Raw genomic sequence first — 25631 nt, forward strand, 5'->3', positions numbered from 1 at the left:
AAACCCAATTCATTGACCTTCTCTTTCTCTATTTTATACAAATAGGCCTCTAGAGATATGAAATTTCCCCTTATTACCGCTTTGGCTGCATCCCATACATTTTGGTATGATGTCTCATTATTATCGTTTTCTTGGGTGAAGTTATTAATTATGTCTATGATTTGCTGTTTTACCCAATCATTCTTTAGTATGAGATTATTTAGTTTCCAATTATTTTTTGGTCTACTTCCCCCTGCTTTTTTGTTGAATGTAATTTTCATTGCATCGTGGTCTGAAAAGGATGCATTTACTATTTCTGCCTTACTACATTTGAGTTTGAGGTTTTTATGTCCTAATATATGGTCAATTTTTGTATAGGTTCCATGAACTGCTGAAAAGAAAGTGTATTCCTTTCTGTCTCCATTACATTTTCTCCAGAGATCTATCATATCTAGCTTTTCTAGTATTCTGTTTACCTCTTTGACTTCTTTCTTATTTATTTTCTGGTTTGATTTATCTAATTCTGAGAGTGCGAGGTTAAGATCTCCCACTATTATAGTTTTACTGTCTATTTCTTCTTGCAGCTCTCTTAGTTTCTCTTTTAAGAATTTAGATGCTACCCCACTTGGTGCATATATGTTTAATATAGATAGTGCTTCATTATCCATGCTACCCTTTAACAAGATATAGTGTCCTTCCTTATCTCTTTTAATTAGGTCAATTTTTGCTTTAGCTTGATCTGAGATCAGGATGGCTACCCCTGCTTTTTTGACTTCACCTGAAGCATAGTAGATTTTGCTCCAACCTTTTACCTTTAACCTGCATGTATCTCCCCGCTTCAGGTGTGTTTCCTGTAAACAACATATTGTAGGATTCTGGCTTTTAATCCATTCTGCTAACCGCTTCCTCTTTATGGGGGAGTTTACCCCGTTCACGTTTATGGTTAGAATGACCAATTCTGTATTACTTGCCATCTTGTTAACCCCGGTTTATGCTTTCCTCCCTTTTTTCCCCTTTCCCCCCCTTCCAAGTATTAAGCTTGTGAGCACCCCTTGCTTCTCACAGCCCTCCCTTTTTAGTGTCCCTCCCCCCGCCTTAGAGTTCCTCCCCCTATCTTACCCCTTTCCCTCCCAGTTCCCGTATTCCCTTCCGCTTAGCTTATTCCTTCCCTTTCCACTTTTCCCTTCTCACTTTTCAATGAGATGGGAGAAGTTTCACCATAGATTGAATATGTCTTAAGATTTTTCACTTAAAGCCAATTCTGAAGGCAGTAAGATACCCACTATATTCATCCCCCTCCATTCTTTCTCTCAGATATAATAGGTTTCCTATGCCTCTTCATGAGATGTACTACCCCCACTTTACCCTTTTTCTGGTACAATGTCCTTTCCACATCAATTTTTAGAACAAGGTATACATGTATTCTTTATACATCTATATAGTCAAAATATAGTTCCCAAGATTAATCTTTACCTTTTTAGATTTCTCTTGAGTTCTATATTTGTAGATCAAACTTTTTGTTAAGTTCTGGTTTTTTCATCAGAAATAGATGAAATTCGCTTACTTCGTTGAATGTCCATCTTCTTCCCTGGAAAAAGATGCTCATTCTCGCTGGGTAAGTTATTTTTGGTTGCATACCAAGTTCCTTAGCCTTTCGGAATATCATATTCCAGGCCCTTCGATCTTTTAATGTGGATGCTGCCAGATCCTGGGTGATCCTTATTGTGGCTCCTTGATACTTGAATTGGGTTTTTCTAGCCGCTTGCAATATTTTTTCTTTCATCTGAGGGTTCTGGCATTTGGCCACTATATTCCTTGGTGTTTTGATTTTAGGATCCCTTTCAGTGGGTGATCGATGAATCCTTTCAATGTTTATTTTTTCCTCTGTTCCTATGACTTCTGGGCAGTTCTCTTTGATAATTTCCTGGAAGACAGTGTCCAGGCTCTTTTTTTCATCATGTTTTTCTGGGAGTCCAATGATTCTCAGATTGTCTCTCCTGGATCTGTTTTCCAGGTCTGTTGTCTTCCCAGAAGGTATTTCACATTTTTCTCCATTGTTTGATTTTTTTGGATTTGCTTGACTGATTCTTCTTGTCTCCTCGAGTCATTCAATTCCACTTGTTCAATTCTGATTTTCAGTGAAGTATTCTCTTCACTCACTTTTTTAAAATCTTTCTCTAATTGTCCAATTGAGTTCTTTTGTTCTGTGGAATTTTTTTCCATTTCGCCAATTTTGTTTTTTAGAGAGCTGTTTTCTGTTTCCAGTTCACTAATCCTATTTTTCAAGGATTTTACTTCTTTATCCACTCTCTCTTTAACTGACTTCTCCAGGCTCTTTTGCCAAGCCTCCCTCTCCTTTTGCCAAGCCTCCCTCTCCTTTTCCCAAGCCTCACTCTGCTTTCCCCATTTTTCTTCTAGCTCCCTTGTGAGAGCCTTTTTAATCACTTCTATGAGGTTCATCTGTGCTGAGGAACAGACAATCTCCTCCTTTGGGGATTCACCTGGGGACTGCCTGTTTTTAGTCTCCTCAGGATTTAGAGTCTGCTCTCTATCTGTGTAGAAGCTGTCAAGGGTTAAAGTCCTCTTCAGCTTCTTGCTCATTCTGTCTATTAATCAGAGACAAACTACCAAAGAAAAACAGAAAAAACTGGAGTCTTTCTTTGGGGGGGGGGGCTGGGTGTGTTATCGAGCTTCCTCTACAGACTGCAGGAGGCAGCAGTGAGGCACTAGCAGGACTGTGCTGCGCCTGCGCTCTGAGATCCCAAAGCGTGCTGAGTCACTGAGGGGGGGGAAGGGGGGGGCGGCCAGGTCCTGAGAGACTCCAGCTGTTTGGGGTTGTATTCTTCAGCCCCGGTGTTTTTAGCTTCTCTGCTGGGCTGTTGACTTGCTGCAGGTTCCAAACCTGTAGCGAAGCTCTCCCCGCAGAGACGGCTACGATCACCCCCACCCCCTCTCCAGTCTGCTCCCGTGCTCTCACTGCCGCTGCCCGCCGCCTGCGCCCGATCTAAAACCGCCCCAGCCCTCCAGTAAAGACAGACCTTTCTTGGCGGATCTCAAGGATGGCTTCTCTTGGTAACTATTTGTGGGTTTTTTTCAGGCAAGCATTGATTCAGAGGCTTGTAATGAAGTGGATAGTGAGAGAAAGCGCGGAGCTTATGCAGCTGTGAGCCTCCTCTCCGCCATCTTAACCGGAAGCAATGTTACTTCCTTAATAAAACACAATAGTGGAACTGAGACTTGAACTCAAACATTACTCTCATAATGTTCTTTCCATAGTATCTTTCTGTGAAAGACGATTATGAATTACATAGAGACTATGATATGGTCTGGACAAATGTGACTAAAGAAGAGAAGAATTGTGATATGGTGACTAGAGTACAGGGATTGAAAGTGAGAAGAGTTGTATGGCCATGTGCAAAGTCACTTAATGTCTCAATGCTTCAGTTTCACCATGAAGAAACACATTGAACCCAATGACTTCTAAGATCCCTTCAAGTCTCAGGAGCTCTGATTTCTGATCATATCAATTTGGTTCTACATAATTTCCTTCACAGAACACCTTGGAAGTTTAGCCATAGAAGACACTCTCTTAATATCCTTCATTTTCAATGAACTGTCAATTAAAACTGTCTACTAAAGGCCCACACTCATGCTCCAAGAAATGTAGAGATAATACTGAATTAAATACAATAAAAATCAACTCCCCCAAACCCTATTAATCCATAAGCCTTAGTGTATATTAGTGATGGTTATCTTTAAATGTGGCTATCTCTTGATGGTATGTCTATTCGAAGGATTACAGGATTTAAACCTGTTTTCTTGTGACCTTAAGTCAAGAACTTTACATACTACACTATATCAAATTGGGACAAATAAATCACCACATTGGCCATACAATGTTGTATTTTTTTGTCCCCCACCCCAATTTCCTACTAATTTCCAGAAGAGTCATTTCTTCCAATACTGAAGGAATTAACCTACATGAATGAAATAGAAGTTCTGGAAGTCATCATATAGAAATGGTATTAATCTTATGTGTTTCCATAGCTTCTATTTGTGGGGGTGTCTGGGGTATTAAGAGGAGACTAGCACTTTCTGGTATGAAGGGTTGCCAAGCTCTTTTCAGCACTGCTCATCCATCTTTAGTGTCCAACTGGTCACCTAACTCTAATCCATAACTCCAAGAAGCTATAGCATGCATAGAAGTCACACTCCAGTAAAAACCATCTTAGCAGATGGAGTAAACCATGTAACCAAGGGGGCTCAAACTCATTGCTGAGTTAGAGGAAGTCTGCCTCAAGCATGTGAAGATTTCCCTCTGATGGGATGGATGGATAAGAACAATATGTTCCATTGGTCATAAAGGCAATTGAAAGTAACTTGTCACACTTTAAAATCACCAAAGCCATCTATTGCATCCCAGATCATCACCAATATCCTGACTGTTGTCTTCCCACTAGACTTTAGTAATTCTGAAGAGAGAAGGAGGCTTATGACTTTATTAAACTCTGCCTCACTTAAATCCAATTCTCTTGCAAGTCAAGATTTAATTCTTTTTTTTTTTTACCATTAAAGCTTTTTATTTTCAAAACATATGCATAGATAATTTTCAACAGTCACCCTTGAAAAGCCTTGTATACCAAAATTTTTCTCTCTTTTACCCCTACCTTCTTTCCTAATCAGTAAGTAATCTAATAGATGTTAAACATGCGCAATTCTTCTACACATTTCCACAATTATCATGCTGCACAAGAAAAATCAGATAAAAAAGAAAAAAAATGAGAAAGAAAACAAAATGCAAGAAAATAACAAATAGAGTAAAAATACTATGTTGTGATCCACATTCAGTCTCCACAATTCCTCCTCTTGGTGCAGATGGCTCTCTTCATCACAACATCATTGGAACTGGCCTGAATCATGTCATTGTTGAAAAGAGAGACGTCCATTAGAACTGATCATCATATAATTCAAGATTTTATTCTATTGCCATTGGCCCTCTTCAAAAATGAAGACGATAGCTTCTATTTGTGTAGTGTCTTGCACCATAGGTATTAAACATACTGCCAGTGATTACATTTGCTACTGCATTCTCTGAATACTCCAGCCTAAGCCAGATTGAAATATGATTTTGAAATACTTAACAAATTAGATAAAAAACAAAATAGAATACAGGTGATGCTAATACATAGTTTTATAAATCAACATGTGACCCATGGGGCTCCTTACTTCCATTTTAATGGCCCCTGCTTCTTTCTGAATTTGATAATCACTATTTTAACACACACACACACACACACACACACACATACCATAGCCTTTTTGTAACTACTGCTGAAATTGAATGTTTTCTTTTTCTTTCTAGGAATTACCATGAATATTTGGGAAATAATAAATTGCATTCCAATATGTTCCACAATGATTCTATTGGTGGACCCTTGAACACAGAATGCTATACTTGGACAGATCTACTTAGCTAACTTTATGCATTTTAAGAATCCCTCTGACAACACATTTCCCCTCATTTGTGATTCATCTCCTGAATGTGGTTTGCAGGCTTTGCAGCTTACCAAATAGGGAGGGACTCAGAAAATTAAACTGTTTAGTAAGCAAAGTTGTCCATAGGGAAATCATTATGAAAACCTGATCAACTGGAGGTACTCAGTGGAAAGTTAAAACAGTCCCTTGTATCAAGTAGAGACAATGTCGTTTGAGATAGGGATAGAGGGGTACAAAGAATGTACTTGAACACTGAATTTTAATTAATTTTTTACATGTATGCTCCTGCTTTATTATAAAATCTGTTCAAAGAAAGTGTGGATTAGTGTCAAGGAGGTGCAATTAAGGTAAAAATGATTCACAGACTCATGATAGCTTTTGGAAATGAGAACACTAAAATTATGCTCAAGACACTGAAATTAAAACATTTCAAAAGCAGGAATATGGTGGTTCAAATTCTTCACTATTTCTATTGACACATTTCTATACAGTTCACTTAATACTGTATTGTACCATATAACATGGCTGTAAAAAAACACAATAGCAAAGACTTAAAAAAAATCTCTAATGAAAAGTATCATATTTAGTGCACTCATTGAAATCAGGGGGAAGTTAGATAGCACAAATAAAGGATCAGGCCTGGAGTCAGGAAGACACTGCCTCACTATACAATCATGTACAAGTCCCTTAACCCTGTTTGCCTCAGTTTTCTCATTTTCAAAATGAGCTGGAGAAGGAAATGGGAAGCCACTCCAGAATCTTTGCAAAAAAAAAAAAAAAGTGAGTCACAAATAATCTGATGTGATTAAAATGACTGAATAGCAACAATCCTCATGGAAGTATCTTTTTTGATATATTCCATATAGTTTGCACTAGGTTACAGATACTCAGAACTGGAAGGAATTTTAGAAGCCATCTAGTTCAAACCATTTCTATGCAGCAATCATCTCTAGAATATTTCTGAAAATTTGGCATTCTCATTTTATCTAATGATCTCTTTTGAAGGATAATCCATTATCATTCAAGATAAATCAATTTTCTTGTACAGCTAAAAAGAAACTTTCTTTTTTTTATATAAAATCCAAATCTATCTTTTCACAAATTCCTAGTTTTTCCTTCTAGAGGCCAAACTCTTCTGATGACTAAATAATTAAGTTTAATAAACATTCATTATATCTCTGTTAAAAACAGAGTACAAGTAGGAACTAAGATAATACATGAAGTTTGGTTAAGATATTGTGCCATGTGCACAAGAAATCATCAATAAGTATATTTGTTTCGAAAAATGCATAAAATAGGGATAATAATTAGTCTAAATGTGTCACTGACATTGAATTCTTTGACCTCTCTTGGAGAACCCTTCCTTATCCACTTAGCTGTTAGAAATCACTCAAAATCATCATGTACATGTATACCTATTTATATAAAACAATAGGATAAAAGTATCAGAATTGAAAGATATATGAATTTATCTCATCACATCATATATGAGTGGATAATTTAATAATTATTACTGTTTTAGTTAATGGTTATAGAGTAGGGGGTAAAGTTCTGGATTTGAATTAGGGAAATTCTTGTTTCAAATCATGTCTCAGACATCTATGTAACCTTGGAGAAATGGCTCTCCCATCCTTGATTTTCTCATCTGCCAAATCGTCATAATGATAACACCTGTTCCATAAGTTTGGGATGATGATTGAATTTGAATATATATATATATATATATATTATATATATATAACATACATAAGGCATTTCACAATTATTAAGTGCTAAATAAATTCTAGTTATTTTCTGTTAAAATAAGATTTCCTATTGTTCTATATGTCATATGCAAATAAAAGAATAATAGTAAACTTCTAAATCATGTAAATCTCTTGAGGATCTTTCAGTGCTTTTAGAGCTAAAAATATAATAGTTCGATTCTCAGGTAGTAATGATAGTCCTTAATAATAATAGTCCTTAGGGAAGCAAAGTTAAAGACTCCCACTACTATTCTCCATTAGATTTCACTTTCATTCAAATTGTACTTTTTATTACTTCTTGAACAGATTCTCCCTAGGATTAATTATATGTTTGCATAAATACTGTACTTCTCTTCCACATGTATCCTAAAAACAGATGTTCAAGAATAATCAAACTACAGGGAGCATATCTAGAAAAGATTTTAAAGAAAGCAACCATAGTTGATAATAAATATCCCAATCTTCAATATACTTTGTTAGTAAGAACAGGAAAGATTCAGGTGACATGACTTAGAAAGACAGTCTTTAGAATAAAAAAAAAATCCTTTGTATAACAAATGTATTGAGTATATATTTATTATTAACTATTCAAAGTAAGTTGGAAATACAAAATCTTAAAGCTGAACAAGACCTCAGCAGTCCTACTCAGACCAATATATGAAAGGAATTCTCAATACAATATAGTTTCACTGACAAGTATGTACCTAATCTCTTTTTGCAGGTTACTTTTTAAAGTTTCATGAAAAACACTCTATAGCCCAGGGCCACTGAATCCACTTTGAAAGACTTCAGTTAAGACCCTGCCACTTTATATAAAGTATAAAAGTAAAATATTATTGGGTTTAAATTTGTGGTGAAGGCAGCACTTAAAATATGTCACCCATGTTGGGCTATTATAACAATCAAATATTTGCCCAGTAGACTCTGAAATAACCTATGTATAAACATTTTTTAGGCATGAGAAAGTCATTAATTCTTAATATACTCTTTTCCATTTCTGACAATCCTGTTTTTCCTTCTCTACAAAAATGAGTTTCCTTCTTAACACATTTGTCTCATATTAGAGGACTAACAAGTAGAGAAATTAGCTGTGATTTCTATAGAAAGTGATACTTTGAAAGAGTACTAAATCATAAAAGGAAAAATGAGGAGAAAGTGGATTTCAGGGGGAAAAAGTTAAAGGCATAGAAATAGAATGTAGACTATTAAGTTTGAATAATATCAAAACAGTTAGATTGTCTATAGCATGAAATCAAAAGAAATAATATGAAATATCTTTAAGAATGCAAAATGGGAACCAGCTTGTGTAGATCCTTAAAATGCCAGGGTTAGTTTTTTCTTTTGTTTTTATTTATTTACTAAGAATAGCTTTTTGTTTTTTTAAATTCATACAAAAAATAATTTTCAACATTCACCCCTGTAAAACCTTGTGTTCCAAATTTTTCTCTTTCCCACTCCACATTTCCCTTCTCTAGACAACAAGCAATCCAGTATAGGTCATTGTTTTTATTTTTTAATTGAAGGAAATAAAATCATATATGCATTTTGAGAGGAAGATAATATCATCAGGATCACATTAATGATATTTATTTGGAATCTCTGGAGATCCCAGGAGTGGATGATCTAGAAAGAGTAGGGAGAATAAGTGAAAACAATGCTTCCAATTAGAAGGCTATTGTAATCATACAATAAAGCAATTCAAAGTCAATGAGGCTTTATCGGAATTTGGATTTAGGATAGTTGTGTTAGAGAAGGAAAGAACTGGAAAGAAAGGTATCAATTAAAAGGCAAAGGTAGTATTGCAGGTCAGAAGAAATATAGGGTTAAAACTAGGCAAGAGGCTTTTTGGATCAAGCACATAAGATAAATGTGAATTATATAGTGGATGGATAAACAACAGAACTTGGCAACTTATGTTATATGGAGTGTGAAATGGAAGAGTAAGGAATTTATACAATGTTGTAAGCTTGAATGACCAGCAATGATGGTGGGTTCCACAATAAAGATGTATATATTTAAGGAAAAACAAAACACATTTTCTTTTTTACATGATGGGTTTGATCTGAGATAATATAGATAGATAGAAATAAAAGCAGTTGATGAATTAGGAGTAGAATCCAGAGAAAGATTGAATAGGGCTGCATTCACAGACTTGACAGTTATTTTTATAGAGGTAATATTTGAATCCCTCTGGAAATGTGATTATTAAGAGAATGTAACAATATGAGAGCTAAAGGACCTGGGGAAAAAATAAACAAACAAAATCTTGAGAGAAGCCTATCCAATGGAGGATGGTTTTCCAGCCAAAGAAATTGAGAAAAAGTAGTCAAATAGCAAGAATCTAATCAGCAGATTATAGTGTCATAGAAATCAAAGAAGGAATCATCCAGAATGAAGCTGACAAGATCAAATGTAGCAGAGAGGGGACAGCTAGATGGTGGCCTGGATAGAGTATCAGCCCTGCAGTCAGGAGAACCTGAGTTCAAAATCCCACCTTCGATAGTTACCCCATTGTTTTTCAGTCACTTAGCTCCAATTGCCTTGCAAAAACAAAACCTAACAAAACAAACCAAAAAACCCACAGGGTAGTAGAAAAGTCAAGTAGAATCAGAGCTCAGAGAAAGTAATTAGATTGATTGAGTAAATAAGAAATCCCTGGAACTTTATAGAGAGTAATTTTAAAAGATTGTTAGTTGGAAGTCAGATTGTGAAAAACTAAGATGTGAGTGACAGGGAAGAAAGTGTAGGCAATAGGTGTAGATACCAATCTAGAAATTTGCCAATGAAATGGAAAAGAGATGTGAATGACATGGGTTGATAACTTGAAGGCATGATAAGATTAAATGAAAGTCTTTTAAGGACGGAAGAGACCTGGATATGATTGAAGATAATAAGGAAGGAGGAAGCAGAAAAGCAGATACTGACAATGACAGCTAGAGATGGAATGCTTGACATATAAATTAGAGAGACACACCTCCAAGGAGAAAATATGCAATTCCTATGTAAATGACAATCCTTTAAATATCTGAAGATAATAATGATACCTTATTACTTTTTTCCTCATCTTTAGACTATTCTTTATCATTTTCTTTAATCACTACTAATATATGATTTTGCAACATAGGATGTTTTACTTGATCATTCTCTGTTCTGGGGTCTCCATAACTAAACACAGTGATCCAAAAGCATTATGCGCAGAAGAAAACCAAGAAGGATCTCTTAACTCTGGAACACTATATTTCTAAGAAAAAAAAATTACATCATGATTAATTTTCAGAAAACTGTATGATACTCTTACATTGGTCTTGTTTTCTAAAATGTCTTGGAATTTATGCTATTTTGCTGGGTTTCTCTCATTTTCAACTTATATTATTAATATAGGAAAATATAGAAAAGTGCTATTCACATCAAAATGTTTAGAGCAGCACTTTTTCTAGTACCAATGAATTGGGACAATGTAGATGGGTATTAATTGGGAAATGCTTAAAGTTTTGTAAATGAGAGAAATATAATTATATCATAAGAAATAATAAATATAAATAATTCATAGAAACATGGGAAAAATTGCATAAAATGAATCAAAGTCAACTAAACAGGCTCAAGAAAATAAAATATAAACAAATTCACCAATATAAATGGAAAAAAAAACCAGCAAACCACAGAACTGAATAATGTTTCACTACCATGAAAACTTTATCTCAGAAGAAAAGAGAAGAAAACGTACTCCTCTCTATATTTTTTGCAAAGGTGGTTAACTATGAATGTGACATATTGTATATAATGTAAAACAAATTTTACTTTTATCTAAATTGATATTTTCCTGTTTTCAAAAATTCTTTGTACTTTGGCTTCCTGAGAAAGGAATGGGTAAAGGTATATTTGGAAAAGAAGGAAGGATAAAGACTAAACATGTATTTTACTTAAAGAATCTTAAAAGCAGATTGTTACATTTATACTGTAAAATATGATCAAATTAGATTTAGGCCATTGTTCCAACTTAAAGAGAGACCTTTCTGAATCCTGATTTTATCAATCAATATGCTAATTAAGCTATACATTTGTATTATTCACAAAATTTAAAGAGCATATTTTAGGATCATGAGATTTAGATATGGGTCATCTGGTTCAGACTTATCACTTTATGAATGAAGAAATTAAATTTTAAAAAAATCTAAAAAATCATTTAAAAACTAATCTTAGAGCTAAGTAATGAGCAAGGCTGGGATTTGGCCCAAACTTTTTCAACTCTTAGCACAGCTCCCCATCTATCATAGCATGCAGTCTTCTCTACTATTTTCTCCCTATTATTAAAAATAAAAATAAAAATGAGACCAAAACCTATTAGCCATCATAATAAGCTTCTTTTAGACTGATATCTATTTATTGAACTTTGAATATCATGGTTTTTTTTTTCAAGTAATTAAGAATTCACCTTAAGTCTGTTATGTTATAGTCTTATTTTCTCCATTTTGATTACAAAGATATCGCTGGTATCTTTTCTCTAATGTCTTAAAATTTTGAATATACTCCATCATGACATTTAGGACATTAATATCTAGAAACCACATTCAGTTAATGATGGGGTCATTTTGTTCATCAATAAACCTAAGATAACTTAACCACTACTTCCTTGTATATAAAAAAGAATAATTTAGAGAAATGTCTTAGTAAATAGTACTTTAATCATGTGGGGAAAATAATGATTGAAAATCAAGTATTTAATAAACCACGATAAACTATTGGTGGGTATAGCTAGCAAGCTCACCAGTCTTTGGATTCTGAAATTTATCCTTTATTTCCTTTAAAATTTGAAATTTTCCATCTTCAATTGTCTAGTACCTTTTTCCTTTTTTGAGGTTCCTTGAAGATTGTGAACAACAATTCTGTGATTACTTCTACAAATCCTTCATTGCCTAAGGATAAAATTTATTTTAGCTAGATGAGTTAAATTCTGTTCTAGGAACAAGGTGCTCTCTTACTATTTCCTGTTCTCTTGGGTTTTAATCCCTCATTTGTTCAACTATTTCCAGTTTGAAGATCATTCTCCTGACCCAAGCATCACTTGACATTTCCCCTTCTGTCTCAAAGCAGAGGTGCTATCTTTGCTTTGTTCTTTTTTCCAAATGTGCTTTTTTTTTTTTTTTTTGTACTCATAATCCTTCTCAAAATCGTTGTTACAGTGCATATGCAAATCTTTATTCCCTCTTGGTTATACATTTTCTTGTGTTTTCATTTTTTTCTTTTTTTGCATGTATTCTTTTAAAATCTAGTCATCATCTTAGCATTAACAAAATCACAAAATAACAAATAGTACATCCAGAAAAAATTTAAAAAAAATTGTTCCTAATCACAATGCATATTTCTGATAAAAGTACTTGGGGTTTCAATGATTAATTTAAGAATATTTAACTAGTACTTAATAGAAACACTTTAAGGATCTTTATCGTGGTCTTAAAATTCACCATAAAACATTCCAGAATGATTTTCTTACATAGTATTAGTGAACTGAGAAATATGTTAGAAGAGAGTAAACAATCCATTTCATTGGTATCACAGTACTGCAAGGTTAATATTCATTTTTAGAAAATGAAACTATTTTGACAAGCTACACTGATTGAGAATAAAGGAAAGTTTCATTATAACTTGAAATATTTTCATGGCAAGGGCAATCAGTAGACCTTCTATTATGAACATCATTGACTTGTGAATACAGCTATATCAAATTACTTAAATTATATTTGAGTTGCAACAAATATCATCAACTGAATGATTCAATGTTTACCTTGGAAAGTCTGTGATGAACTTGAAATACCTCTTAAGATATTTTTTTATCCTTTTATTACCCTGTGTCTTATTACAGACATTATACTACATTATCTTTAGAGCCAAAATCTTTGTTAGATTGTTTCAGAATCATTTTCTTGGACGCCATAGAACAGAGGCAAAAATATAATTGCTTTCTATTTGATTTCATTTTTAACAATAATAAATAGTAAGTCAGTCTCTCTTAAGACTTTGGAAGAACTATTTAGAAAATGAAGACAATTCATGTACAAAACTTAATGTATCTTCCAGAATGATTGCTGGCTTATTTAATAAATAGGATCTTGTATCTTCAATTCTTCTTTCCTTAAGGAGTTCCAAGTTGTCAAGGATTGTTTAGATTTCTCTCCTGGACATACTATTTGATAATCAATATCTGGTGAACCTCCAAGATATCCATTGAAAAATCAACTTAATTAGCCTAATCTGGGGATAACTTATCAGCAGTCACTATTTTTTGAATTCTGACCAATTCAGATCAGCCTTCCTTATCTTTTCTGCCATCCAAAGAGATGTCATGTTATTTCCAATCATTTAGTAACTCCAGAGCATAGCATGTGTCTCTGTTGCAAAGTCTATTCCTTGGGGTGAGGGTTGATGCACACATAAAACATCATCAGGTAAGAAAACAATCCTAGATATGGTAGAAGGGGAATTCTTTTGGGTTTAAGGATCTTCTTGGCATATTAATAATAGCATACTATTATGCAATATATATTTCCAAATAGCACAAAATGTGGGAGAGGAGGTAAGGCAAATGGAATGTGTTTGTGCAAAATAGCAATCAGAGCAGCCATATCATGATATTTCCTTAATAATGAGTAAAGTGTAACTCAACTTTTCTAATTATGGGGTAGTGACTAATCAGGAAAATAGGAAGAATTGTAAGTAAGTACTGTAAGTTGAGAAGCTTCCAGGTCATTGACTATCAAAGTCTTTACTTAAAACGTTTCAATCACAATTACTAGAACCACTACCAACTGGCAGGTGGGGCTACAGATAGATATGCACAAAGCTCCACAAATTCTCTCCTTTTTGCTCTTAAATGGTAGGGTATCTTTCCTGTAGAACTGTTCAAATTAAACTGTTATTCTCCTTTACATTGAGTCTTCCTCAGACTTTATATTCAAATGATTCCATATGAACTTGAAAGAATTCGTGAAAATCCCAGTTCTCGCAACATTCTGACATACAGCTTTCTTATCAACTCAATCATAACATCACTTCTCTCAAAGTGATTGGCTTTCACATTGACTCTATTCCCACTCTTTATCTTTTTTTTTTTTTTTTTTTTTGGAAGGAGGTAGTTTTAAATTTCAAAAAAAGCCAGTAGATTTGGGAAAATATGTCACAGATTCTCCAAATCATTAAGTCAAACCTAAGAATAATCCCTATCCCATTCAACGACTAGAAAAACCATTTGTCATCATAACTGATGCAATATTGACTGAACTTCAGTAATAAAATCAAGACATATTTTAAACTTAAAATTTTTTCCAATTACTTTTTGTTTTTCTATTCAAATGCCTATCAATTGGTTAAATTACACTGGCCACTTCTAGGAATGTTCCTTTTCTCAGGTGCCCAACATATCTAAATAAAATAAGAAAAGTAACTATGCATAGAAACCCCTGTTCTTCAGGATTATTTTTACTTGTAAAATTTTAATATATTTCCTATCATTCCTTATTTTTTTCCTCTGCTTCTCTTTCTGATTGAATTATTTCTATTAGTGAAATCCCAAGTTCATTTTGTGCTTCCAAAATACATGAAGTCAATATGGAAACAAGTTACTTTGACAAGAACAAATTGAAAATTAACAAAAAGAACTGAATAGGATGGAAATTATTTAATCAGAAAGTGTTGAATTGAAAACTCTTGCTCATCAATCTAATAACTGGATCTAACTAGAGCTGGCCCACTGTACATCATGCTTAATGGGAAGACTAGGACCACAGGAGTTAATGGTCCTCAACTAAGTGTTAAATAAGCATGAAAAAATCTAGCTACTTGTTTTTGTAATATTGTTTTTCTTTTCAAAAAGAAAATGGAGATCTCTTCCTTTAATTATAATAAAGTTCAAGTCAAGGTGGAGAAAGTCAGATAATAGTTAAAAGAGCTTGTTCTCTCCTACATATTCTAAATACACATAACATAGTCTATTTATTCTCACTTTTATAAATTTCTTAGTACTGGGAATGTTGACTATTTGAGATTTGATATATAAAAAGGTAAAGATTTCGGACACATACTTTTTACCATTTTTAAAAAAGAGACAGAGATATGAAATGTAAGAATCCATACAAATTTCTTATATAAACATAAACACAAAGGATGTGTGAGGATCACATGATTATTAAGTAACACATATGAGGCCAGAATCTAGGAATCCTGGTCTTTGGGCTTCTTTTATAGTCTTCTTCCACTTTGTTACTTTAAATTTCCAGTTTCTTTAAGTTTCATTCTACCTATGTGTGAGTCTCTGTCTCTGGATGGATTTCTGACTTTGTTTCTTGGCATATCTGTCTGTCTATCATTCTTCTTTATCTCTCACTCTTTTTTTCATCTCTTTTTATGATTGTCTCTTTCACATCTCTTCTGTGTCCCTTTCTCTTATTATAATCCTTTTACAGATGAAGAAAGTGAAATAGACATTGAATAACTTTTCCAGGGTCATAAAATTAGTAAATATCTGAATGTGGATTTGAATTCAGGTCTTCCTGAATCTAGTTCCAGCAGTCTATCCATTGTGCTATCTAGATAGTTCTAATTGATAGTTTTTAATCTACTATAAAATGATAAGAGGGACAGTCAGCCATGATGCAACTGATAGAGATTTGATCTTAAAACTGGGATAATCTGTATTTAAATTCAACCCCTCACACACACTGGCTATATGAACCTAGGCAAGGCTCTTAATCTCCCAGAAAACTCTTCAAAAGTTTAAATTACAAAGCAGCTACCAACTTGCTTTAATAGGGTTTTCTCACTGGTATTTCTTTCTATCAATGAGTTACTCAGAGGTATTGAATGAAAAATAACACAGTATGAAAAGAGAGAGAGAGAGAGAGAGAGAGAGAGAGAGAGAGAGAGAGAGAGAGAGAGAGAGAGAGAGAGAGAAAGAAACAAGATTGTAATCTTATCTTAAAGACAGCACCAGCCTTCCCAAAAATATAAATTAAAATCTCCTAGTCAAATGTTTTTTCAAAGATGCCTACGATATTGTAAACAGTTGTTTAAATAAGTATAAGACCTTTATCATCAGATGCAAAGCATCCATTAATATTTCATGATTTAAAAAACATATCCTTTGGAATTCATGTATTGATTTAAGAGGCCTATCAAATTAAACATTAAATAAATAAAATTAAATGAATAGCACATTCAGAAATAGAGACGTTTCAACCATTATGAACCTCTCATTTTTCCGATCAAGGAGTTAATTACATGTTAAGTGACTTGGTTAAGGTCACACTGAAAACTGAGATGGACCTGCAATCTCCACTAAAGTAGCAGTCCCAAAGCTAGGTAAAAACAATCAGGTAAATTAAAACCCATGCTAAAAACACTATTAGAACTATCCTACATTGTGGGCTTAAACAACTGCCCCAATCTTGTCCAAAGTTTCCATTTCATCCAAGTTGAAAGGCATCTCCAGCACTTCGGGATTCTGGGGTTGATTTAATCAAGTAATGCGTGAGAGGCAGGAGAACTATACATTTTACTAATAGCTCTAGTGAAAGGGGAAAAAAAAAATCAACCCAGTTTTCCATGCTCCATGATTCAGAATAATTAATTTAATAACTGTGTCATATGAGAAAAACAAAGGGAAGGAAAGAGCTATGGATATGAATGATCACTGAAGCATATAAAATTCAAGGAAAAAAAAAAACAAATTACAAGTGTAGTACTGGGAATAAAAACTCAGTAGGATATGTTTCTGATGCTAATTTGATTTCCTACAATGGTGTGCTGGGCCATGAAACTGCAGCACATATAAGAGCATTATTTATCTACATCTGTTTGGACCTTATTTATTGGCAGTTGGAGTGTAATCCTGTGTCTCTGAAGGCCTCATAAACAGCCACCTTTCACAACCCCACCATTGTCTTTGGACCCTGCAGCTCAGTCATTGGCCTGCCACAGAGCTCTGTTGATTCATTTGGAATGTTATTCTTAGTACAATGTATTTCACAAGCACGGATGTTTTCCTTTTACTTTAAAAACAGATAAATTATAACACAATTAATCACCTGAGACAAAAGCATAAGACCTCTTAGCTGCTTTAGAACATGTCTATTTTTTTGTTGGAGATGATACAGCAGAGCTGAAACTAGTGTTGGCTGTTTGATCTGGTCGTCTGATGTTGTATAATTATATCTTTTGTCTTTCTTCAAAAGGCTGACTTAATTATGAGTAAATATTTCTGAATGCCAGGGAAAAAATAAGAACTTTATCCTTCAACATTGATGAGTCTTATGATAAATAACACTAAATATGTAAGTAACATTTAAATACACATTATAGATATTGTAAGAATAACACCTTTTTAAGTTGATTTGATAGTTTTTTTTTTTTCCTATCATTTAACTTCTGATTTACAGTTCATGAGAAATCGAGCCACTTTGTTCTCCAATATTTACAATTCCAATTCATCCATTATGATGGCTTTGGATTTTGTCTCCTGTTGTGCTTATTCCATTTTCCCCCAGTTCTGCACAGACCAAGCAGGGAAAAAAAAAAAAAATAGAGTGGGTCGGTGAATGACTCTCCCTTACCGGCAGTGTTTGTGTGACCCCGTCAAGGTTTCAATCACAAAGCATTCTCCTTCATTCAGACAATATGCAAGATCCTTGTCTTTGCACGGCTTAAAGTGCTCCGATCTTTCAGTGGAATATGTAGTTGTATCTGTCAACGAAAATACACAGGGGAAGGAAAAATACAGTCAGTATCTCATCAAAATCCAAACCCCCTTTGCCAGACAGGTCCCATAAGCAATCATAGAATTATGTGTTCTGACAGGTTTTCTTATAGAAAAAGAAGTATGGTATTCTATGGGACAACATGGATAGAAAGGACAGTGTGCTGTCTCTGTTCTGTTCATATGGGACCAGTTATGTGGAATATAGTCACTTTATCAAACTGCCATATTTCTAAATTAAATTTTAATCATTAGGTTCACCCTCAAGTATCTCTAGTTTAGAAAACATTAACAGAAAAGCTGAATTATATTGTAGTAAGGTTTTCTGAATCTGTTTTCATTAATTTAAATTTTGACAAATATGGCACATAGAAAATGGATACCTCCCTCTCTGTTTTTTATTGCCACTACAAGTTATAAAACATCTGATCAATGGATATTTGTGACTATTCTGTGGCAATCAATGTAGGTTTCTGTTTTTTTAGTTACAGCTCTAATTGGCTAATAGCAGAGCCAATTATTCCTTCAATGTTTTCCCTTTATTACATAATTAAAATGCAAATGATACAAATTCTGATACAGACTTTTATATGTAAAGAATGTTAGATCTACCTATTTAATAGAATCAAATAATTGCTATTTCTTAGATTTCTCTTTGGAGTATAGGGTGAAATGTTCATTTTTCTAATCCCAGTAATTTCAAATCAAGAAACATTCTCCAAATAAGTCCTAGGCATTGAGAGTGCAAACAAAGCAAAACCAATAAAAGAAGCAAACAATAACAGCAACAAAAGACAGCTCTTGATTTCAAGAGCCCTACATTCTACTTAGTCCAAAGTAACATGTACTAGTTAAGCCTAATCATAATCATTTAAAAGAGGGGAAGAGAGCACCAATAATTAGATAATATAGGAGAGTAAGGAAATTTTTCTTATAAGTACTGGCACATGATCAGAGATTTGATGGAAAATAAGGATTCTAGGGAATGGAGCAGGAGTATGTTGTAGGTATGCCATAAGTTTGTGCAGTCATGAAGGGAGATCTAATTGTGAATAGGTTAGTTTGGCTAGAAGGAAAATTTGTGAAAAGAATCATTAAACAATTGTATTCTCCTCTATATACTTTCTCTAATTTTTGCTTTGCTATTGACTTGGATAAATGGCATTTTTACTATCAGCTGTGCATGTTCATTCTGGAAACTGGAATGTGGTGGAAAAGGGATCGAGTTTTGGATATAAAGCTTGGGATAATAACTCTCCTTATTGGGGGCAATATCTAGAGACACAGGGGATAGAGTGCCATGCCTGGAGTCAGGAAAACCTGAGTTCAAATTTGACCTCAGCCATATACTAACAATGTGATTCTGGGCAAGACACTTTAACTCTCTTGACCAAGCATCCTAATATGTAAAATGAGGTAAAGAAGAAAATGGCAAACCACTGTCTTTGTCAAGAAAATCCCAAATGAGGTCAGCCAGACATGACTAAAACGACTGAACAAAAACAAAATTATATTACCCTCCCCTCTCTAACATCTGAAATAAAATATTTTCTCCTGGATGACAGAAATAATTTCATTTCTTGTATTTTGTATTGCTAGTGGTGGCTTGTGCACTAAATAAATGCTTGTTGAACTGTTGTTGAAACCAAATTATACAAGGCTGTATAAATGAGTACTACTCAAATATAAACTGTTGTTGTTGTTGTTGTTGTTGTTGTTGCTGTTGTTGTTATATCCCTGAAGGCTATAGTCAATGCATGCAGTGTTCACAATATTCCATATATTTTTAAATCATGTTTGTTTCTAATAGGATGATTATGATTAATAACAATTTGCTGCCACTAATAAAGGCTTTAGTGATCATTAAATTATCCAAAAAAATCTTACTAAAATCTTACTAGACTTTCCCCCCATAAAGCAGAAAGATATATTCAAACTTATACTCTCTGTATAAAGATATCTCTAAGAAAGAGGCTGTAATTCATGTCCTTGATCATTCATACAATCCACTGTCTTTTCTTGCTCTCTTCAACCTGTCCACACAGGAGGAATTTGGCTAAAATTACTATAAAGAATATCTTGGAAAAGGAAAATAAGAAGAAAAGACACGAAGCAGTATTTAGCCTAAAGAGTGAGTATAGGAAGATGAATGGCTTTCATGTAATGCATTATGTGAATATCTTTCTCCATGCTGGTCTTATAGAAGTAGAATGTTTCCTGCCCCATCCCAGAGGATAGCAATTCTTTTACTAGACCCCAGAAGTACCTCTACTTTAGATTCAAGTTTTGAAATTCCAATAGTGCAAGAAATCTGAATTGCTATACGATTTTTTAGATGAGAGAGAGAGAGAGAGAGAGACAAAGAGACAGACACAGAGAGAGAGAGAGAGACAGAGAAACAGAGAGACAGAGAGAGAGAGAGAGAGAGAGAGAGAGAGAGAGAGAGAGAGAGAGAGAGAGAGAGAGAGAGGTCTATTTATATCTAGAGATTCTAGACATAATAACACAATAAAAATGGAGATAGAGGTAATATATCTAACTCCAACCATCTAGATAACAAATTTTTATGCAGCAATTCCTGCATTATTGAACTATAGGTGTGTTTGGTGGGATTTTGTTTGTTTGTTTGTTTGTGTAAGAGACAGAGACAGAGAGAGATACAGAGAGACACACACAGATATTTATTTTTTTCCTCTGTCTTTCTCAGTCTCAGAGAGAGAGATCATTATATTCTTCAGCTACAGATATAGAAATGACATCTATAGATCCTTCTATAACTCTATGCACACATGTAGAGCGCTGAAACTCCAAAAAGGTGTGCTTGAATCAGACAACAGAGCACTTAAGGCTAATTACCTATTTGATGTGAGACAATGTTTCTATTAGCATATGTTTGGATAAATGGTTCTTCTCACTCTTGGTATTTGCTGAACTGGTGTTAAGATAACCATAGGCAAGGATTGGAGGGTAAAGGGACAGAGGCCAGAGTCACTTTGTGGCAGGATGAGGAGGAGAGAGGCTGGTGACTCTGGACTGGTGAATCCAGGATACATTTTTGGCAAGCCTCGTGGCAGCTTGCCTGCCTCCTTCACTTCTCCCCCTAGATACCAAGGATTTTAATTTATCCTGACTCTGGCTGACCCCGAGGCCCTCTAAGGAACTAGCTTGTACTACACACATACATATATGTATATATACACATGTGTATATATACATATGAGTATATATTTATATTCTCAATTGTGTATATCATTATCTTGAGGTGTTCAGAAAAGCAGTTGGGAACAAACATGGTAAAATGGGAATAGTTTTGGATTTGGAGAAAAACAAGTTGGAATGAAATCTGAGTTCTCCCAAATACTATTTATGTGATCTAGAAAAAGATTCTTACTGTCTCTGGGATTCAGTTCTTTATCTGTAAACCAACAGGTTTATTCATCTGTTGAGTCCTTAAATCCAAGATTTTTAACTTTTATGTATCATTAGCTCCTTTAAACTTTTTGATGAAATCTACAGATATCTAAATATCTATAATATCCATAATAATCTATAATAAAGTATTTTTTGAAATAAAGTATGTTTAAAATACATAGATTTAAATAGGAAAACAAGTATATTTAAATACAATTTTGAAATTATCAAATAAGCAAGTCCCCAGATCCCATTACATTATTCCTTGAATGTAAATACAAACAATCATCTGAAAATCAGGAAGGCAACATACAAAAACAGGAATTTTAGACAAATATTTAGAGACATGGAACAAAAGATAGAACACTAGAGTGAAATGGGAATCACTCTTGAAGTCCTAATAAACAAATATTCAAGTTTTGTCATTGACATGCAGCTATGTGACCTTGAGCATATAAGGCAATTTTTTAAGACTATAATTCGAAGAAAAGTTATAAATATATTTTGTTATTGAATAAGAATTTCTGCATTCCTTTAAAAAAAGGAAACTAAAAAAAGAAAGCCGAGCACATTTCCCCCATCTTCTAAAAAGTTTTATGTAATAGAATGCCTGTTACTGATACCATGTTAAGAATTTTAATGGGTTTTCAATTTCTAAAACTGAAACTTAGATGGACTAATATCTCTCATAGAAAGACACTCTTCCTATGTCTACATGTTCACCATAAATAGTCTGACATTGAGAGAATCATATATTCATGAAATCTTATAGATGGAAAGAATATTCAAGTCTATTGAGTCTGATCAGTATTGAAGAAATAGCTTCACCATTTTTTCCCTAAGATGCATGGATTTGTTTTCAAATAAACTATTAATTATTTGAAGTAATTGATGTACTTTCAAATTCTACTTTTACACTTATAAATTATGTAACCATGAGCATATACCTTCATATGTTTAATCCTCTGTTTCCTTCTCTATAAAAAGGATATACTTCTGATCCTTCTCCTGTAATATTGTTGTGTGGAAAATGTCCCATAAAGATCCTAATATTATTTTATATGCAATATGTGTATCCATACAGTGAGTATTTCCTATGCTAAATGTTTAAAATTCAAGAACCCAAACCAAGAAATTAAATATGAAATACAACACATTCAGTTGCTACTCTGATTGTTGCACTACATTAATTCGTTATCAGCTAACTTTTCTTTTGATTTCTTATTATACTTTTATTGATATTCACTGATCATTCCTACATGAACAGCTTAGTCATTTACATAACATACAACATAAAGAGTGAAATTCTTGTTTTATAATCAGTAATTTTAATAAGCTACAATTTCTGAGTGCAAGATAATGGCAAGACAATTATGATCAATTAATTTCCATCTGACAATTGCTATCTCTAGTGGTTTCCACACTGTGCTGTGAGTTGGTTTCTCCATTTTTATTTGAGTATCTACTAAAACATTAATAAAGCATAGGGGCATATAATGAATATTCCTAAGAAAAAAAGATAATGTAAATTTTCTGCTTAAGGATCAATTTTAAAATTCATTACTTTTTTTTGTCAACACCAACTGTTGTTTTTATTGTTCTTATTACTATTATTTTGGAAATCAAATGTACCCTTTTTATGAATTGTTACTTTATTTGGCTTGAAGTCAACCTTAATAATGAGGTAACAAGAATACCTTTTTAAAATATCATGTTGCACTTCATCCTTTCAGAGTGGAAAAGTATCTTTTGCACTAGAAAATTTCACATGTTGGGAGGCATATCACAATGCATCAAGTCTACTAGACAACACATGATATTTTACTTTAAAAAGAATTTTTAAACACCTAAAAGATACCAGTGGAGTAGAGGCATGAAAGTCCTTTGAGACAGAATTTTAAAAGACTCATTGAAAACTGAAACATGTGCCTAGTGAACTATATTAGATTTTGGGGTCACTTTTACCTCACCCTATACTCCATATTGAATTGGTCAGTTACTTTGCCAGTGGAAAGACTAATAAAAAGAGCCTGCTTTTCCAAGTAGACCCAATGTTTTTTTGTTCTCTTTCTTGTAGGGACATCAAAGAGCAGTTTGAGGAAAGTGATTCAAATCAATAGGATACAAACATGTATTTTACCATCTTAGCTTCTTTAGTGCAATATAGATCTAACATCTATGAATTCAACTAAACATTCCTGATTGTTTTTGATATTGTGAGGTACTACAACCAAATTGCCAGTAGTATTCCTGATAAGAATATTTGGTCATTTTTGAAATTTGTAGTACTAGATGATCTGCTTGGTTTCCAACATTTTATGATAACTACCTTTTTTTGTGAGTCTTTTGGCATGTGCTAAGATACTGTAAAAGTGATCCCATTTCTGAAAAATTTCAAATCTACTTTATCACAAATCTAGTAAAGATATTTTCATATTTCTTGTAATATTTGGCATGTTAAAATTTATTTATAACATCTATGTCCATTTATTCAACTTTCTGAGGTCACCAATATGGTATGTAGGCCTTACTAGCCCAAGAGCCATTTAAAATGGAAAGTTTCATATTTTGATCAATAATTATACAATTTCACTCTAAAATTCAATCAGAACTCTTAACCTTAGTTTTTAATTAGTATGTGATTCAGAAATATCTTATGCTTTTGGAATGATTTTATTCTTTGTTGTGGTAAGAATGCAGACCTAATTGTTTACTAGAATATGTCAAACCAACTTTTAAGAATCAATTGGTTAATTTTTCAGAATTAGTGTTTACACTTCAGAAATTGGAAAACACTGCCAATTGAGGCTTGATTTTTTTAATTGCCAAGACTGCATGAAAGTGATAGAGAAAATGATAATGAAAATTAAAATTAAGAGTGTTCTCCAAATATCTTTTCAAAATTTCCCCCATAAAGTCAATTATTAAACATTTATTGTTATATTCCTGAATTTTATTTTTCTGTACTCAAAAATTTTTCAGTATTCAGGTTGATATCTTATGTTCTAAAATGGTACTTGTTAATAATTTAATAAAAAAAATTGTTTAGTATTTACTATATACAAAGCTCTATGGTGCTTTGGTACAAAAAGCCCAGGTACATAAAATCAAAATGGGAAAAAATAAAATTCTCTGTCCTAAAGGAGGTCAGAATGAAAATCTTCCAAAAAAAAGAAACCATTTATGTTGAATTAGTAATTTTTATTTATTGTTAAAAAGGTTTTAGTTATTTTAAAGAGTGTATTGTTTTGTTTATGTCTTTCTAAACAGAGACAGAACATGAGACATTCACAGTAAAATGAAAAGAAGGAAAAAACAGACAAAATTACCTGAACATGAAAGGTGAGAAGTTAAATTCCTGAAATCTAATCTCAAAACCATTATCATTTTATACTATTAGACTAAATAAACTCACCTGCTTTAAAAGACAATCTGATCATGAAAAAATATCTTACTATCTTCCCTTTTGAGGACAAAGTAAAGACTGGTTCTGCTTTCTGCTGACCTCTTGCTATCCGAAAATGTACTAGACAATAAAATATCATCAATGGGTTTCTATTGGGCTTCCAGCCATCAGAAAATTTTTAAATGCCTGCTATTCTCTTGAAGTTTGTAAAGACCTTCCTTGTTTCCACTTGTCTAGAGCATCAAATATCATTTATTTTCTTCTGTTCTTTGTTCTCTGAAATGCCAATTAAGATTTTCATTCAGTACTAACATTCCCACTGACATTATATGTTTGAGGCTTCTGGCATTTATAAAGTATATTATATAAATTGGCTTGACTCTTGCTTTTCATTTCCTTGATATTCAATTGGGGGAAGGGCCTAGGGATGCAGGCTCAATTTTCTTCAAGTATTTGTCAACTTTTTTGATTATCCTAGAAATGCCTAGATCAATCTAATTCTCATGATCTTCCAAACACATTGAGATCATTCTTAACAAGACTACCAGTTTAGCCCCAGATAAGATTTTTCTTCTTTTGCAGCAAAATATCTGAGAGCCAGCACCAAGGGTCAGTGTTGTGAAGGGAAATGTACTGAAAAGGATAGAAGAGAAGATGTTATCAAAGCCAAAGCATTAAATTAATAATAAAATAAGGGATTTAATAAAATCAGGGATAAAACTAAATGCAGTTTTCTGCTGATTAGATTTCTTCCATAAACTTTTTTTCTCAATTTGCTTCTCAAAAGTAATTTTTCTAATAACTGAATAAAATATAGGGAAAAATCTTTTATAACATAACAATATTCTCA

At 33.3% G+C, this 25631-nt stretch overlaps 1 protein-coding gene across 1 annotated transcript in view; it reads right to left on the bottom strand.

Annotated features, from left to right (window-relative positions):
* The window catches only part of NRG3 (neuregulin 3), a 1146384-nt gene that overhangs the window by 690262 nt on the left and 430491 nt on the right, over positions 1-25631 (bottom strand). The window contains exon 2 of the mRNA XM_051981962.1: positions 17822-17951. Within this exon, the coding sequence (XP_051837922.1) occupies positions 17822-17951 (130 nt within the window). The remainder of the gene's footprint in view (positions 1-17821; positions 17952-25631) is intronic.

Source organism: Antechinus flavipes, chromosome 2 (assembly GCF_016432865.1).
Source record: "Antechinus flavipes isolate AdamAnt ecotype Samford, QLD, Australia chromosome 2, AdamAnt_v2, whole genome shotgun sequence".
In the NCBI taxonomy this organism is placed as follows: domain Eukaryota; kingdom Metazoa; phylum Chordata; class Mammalia; order Dasyuromorphia; family Dasyuridae; genus Antechinus; species Antechinus flavipes.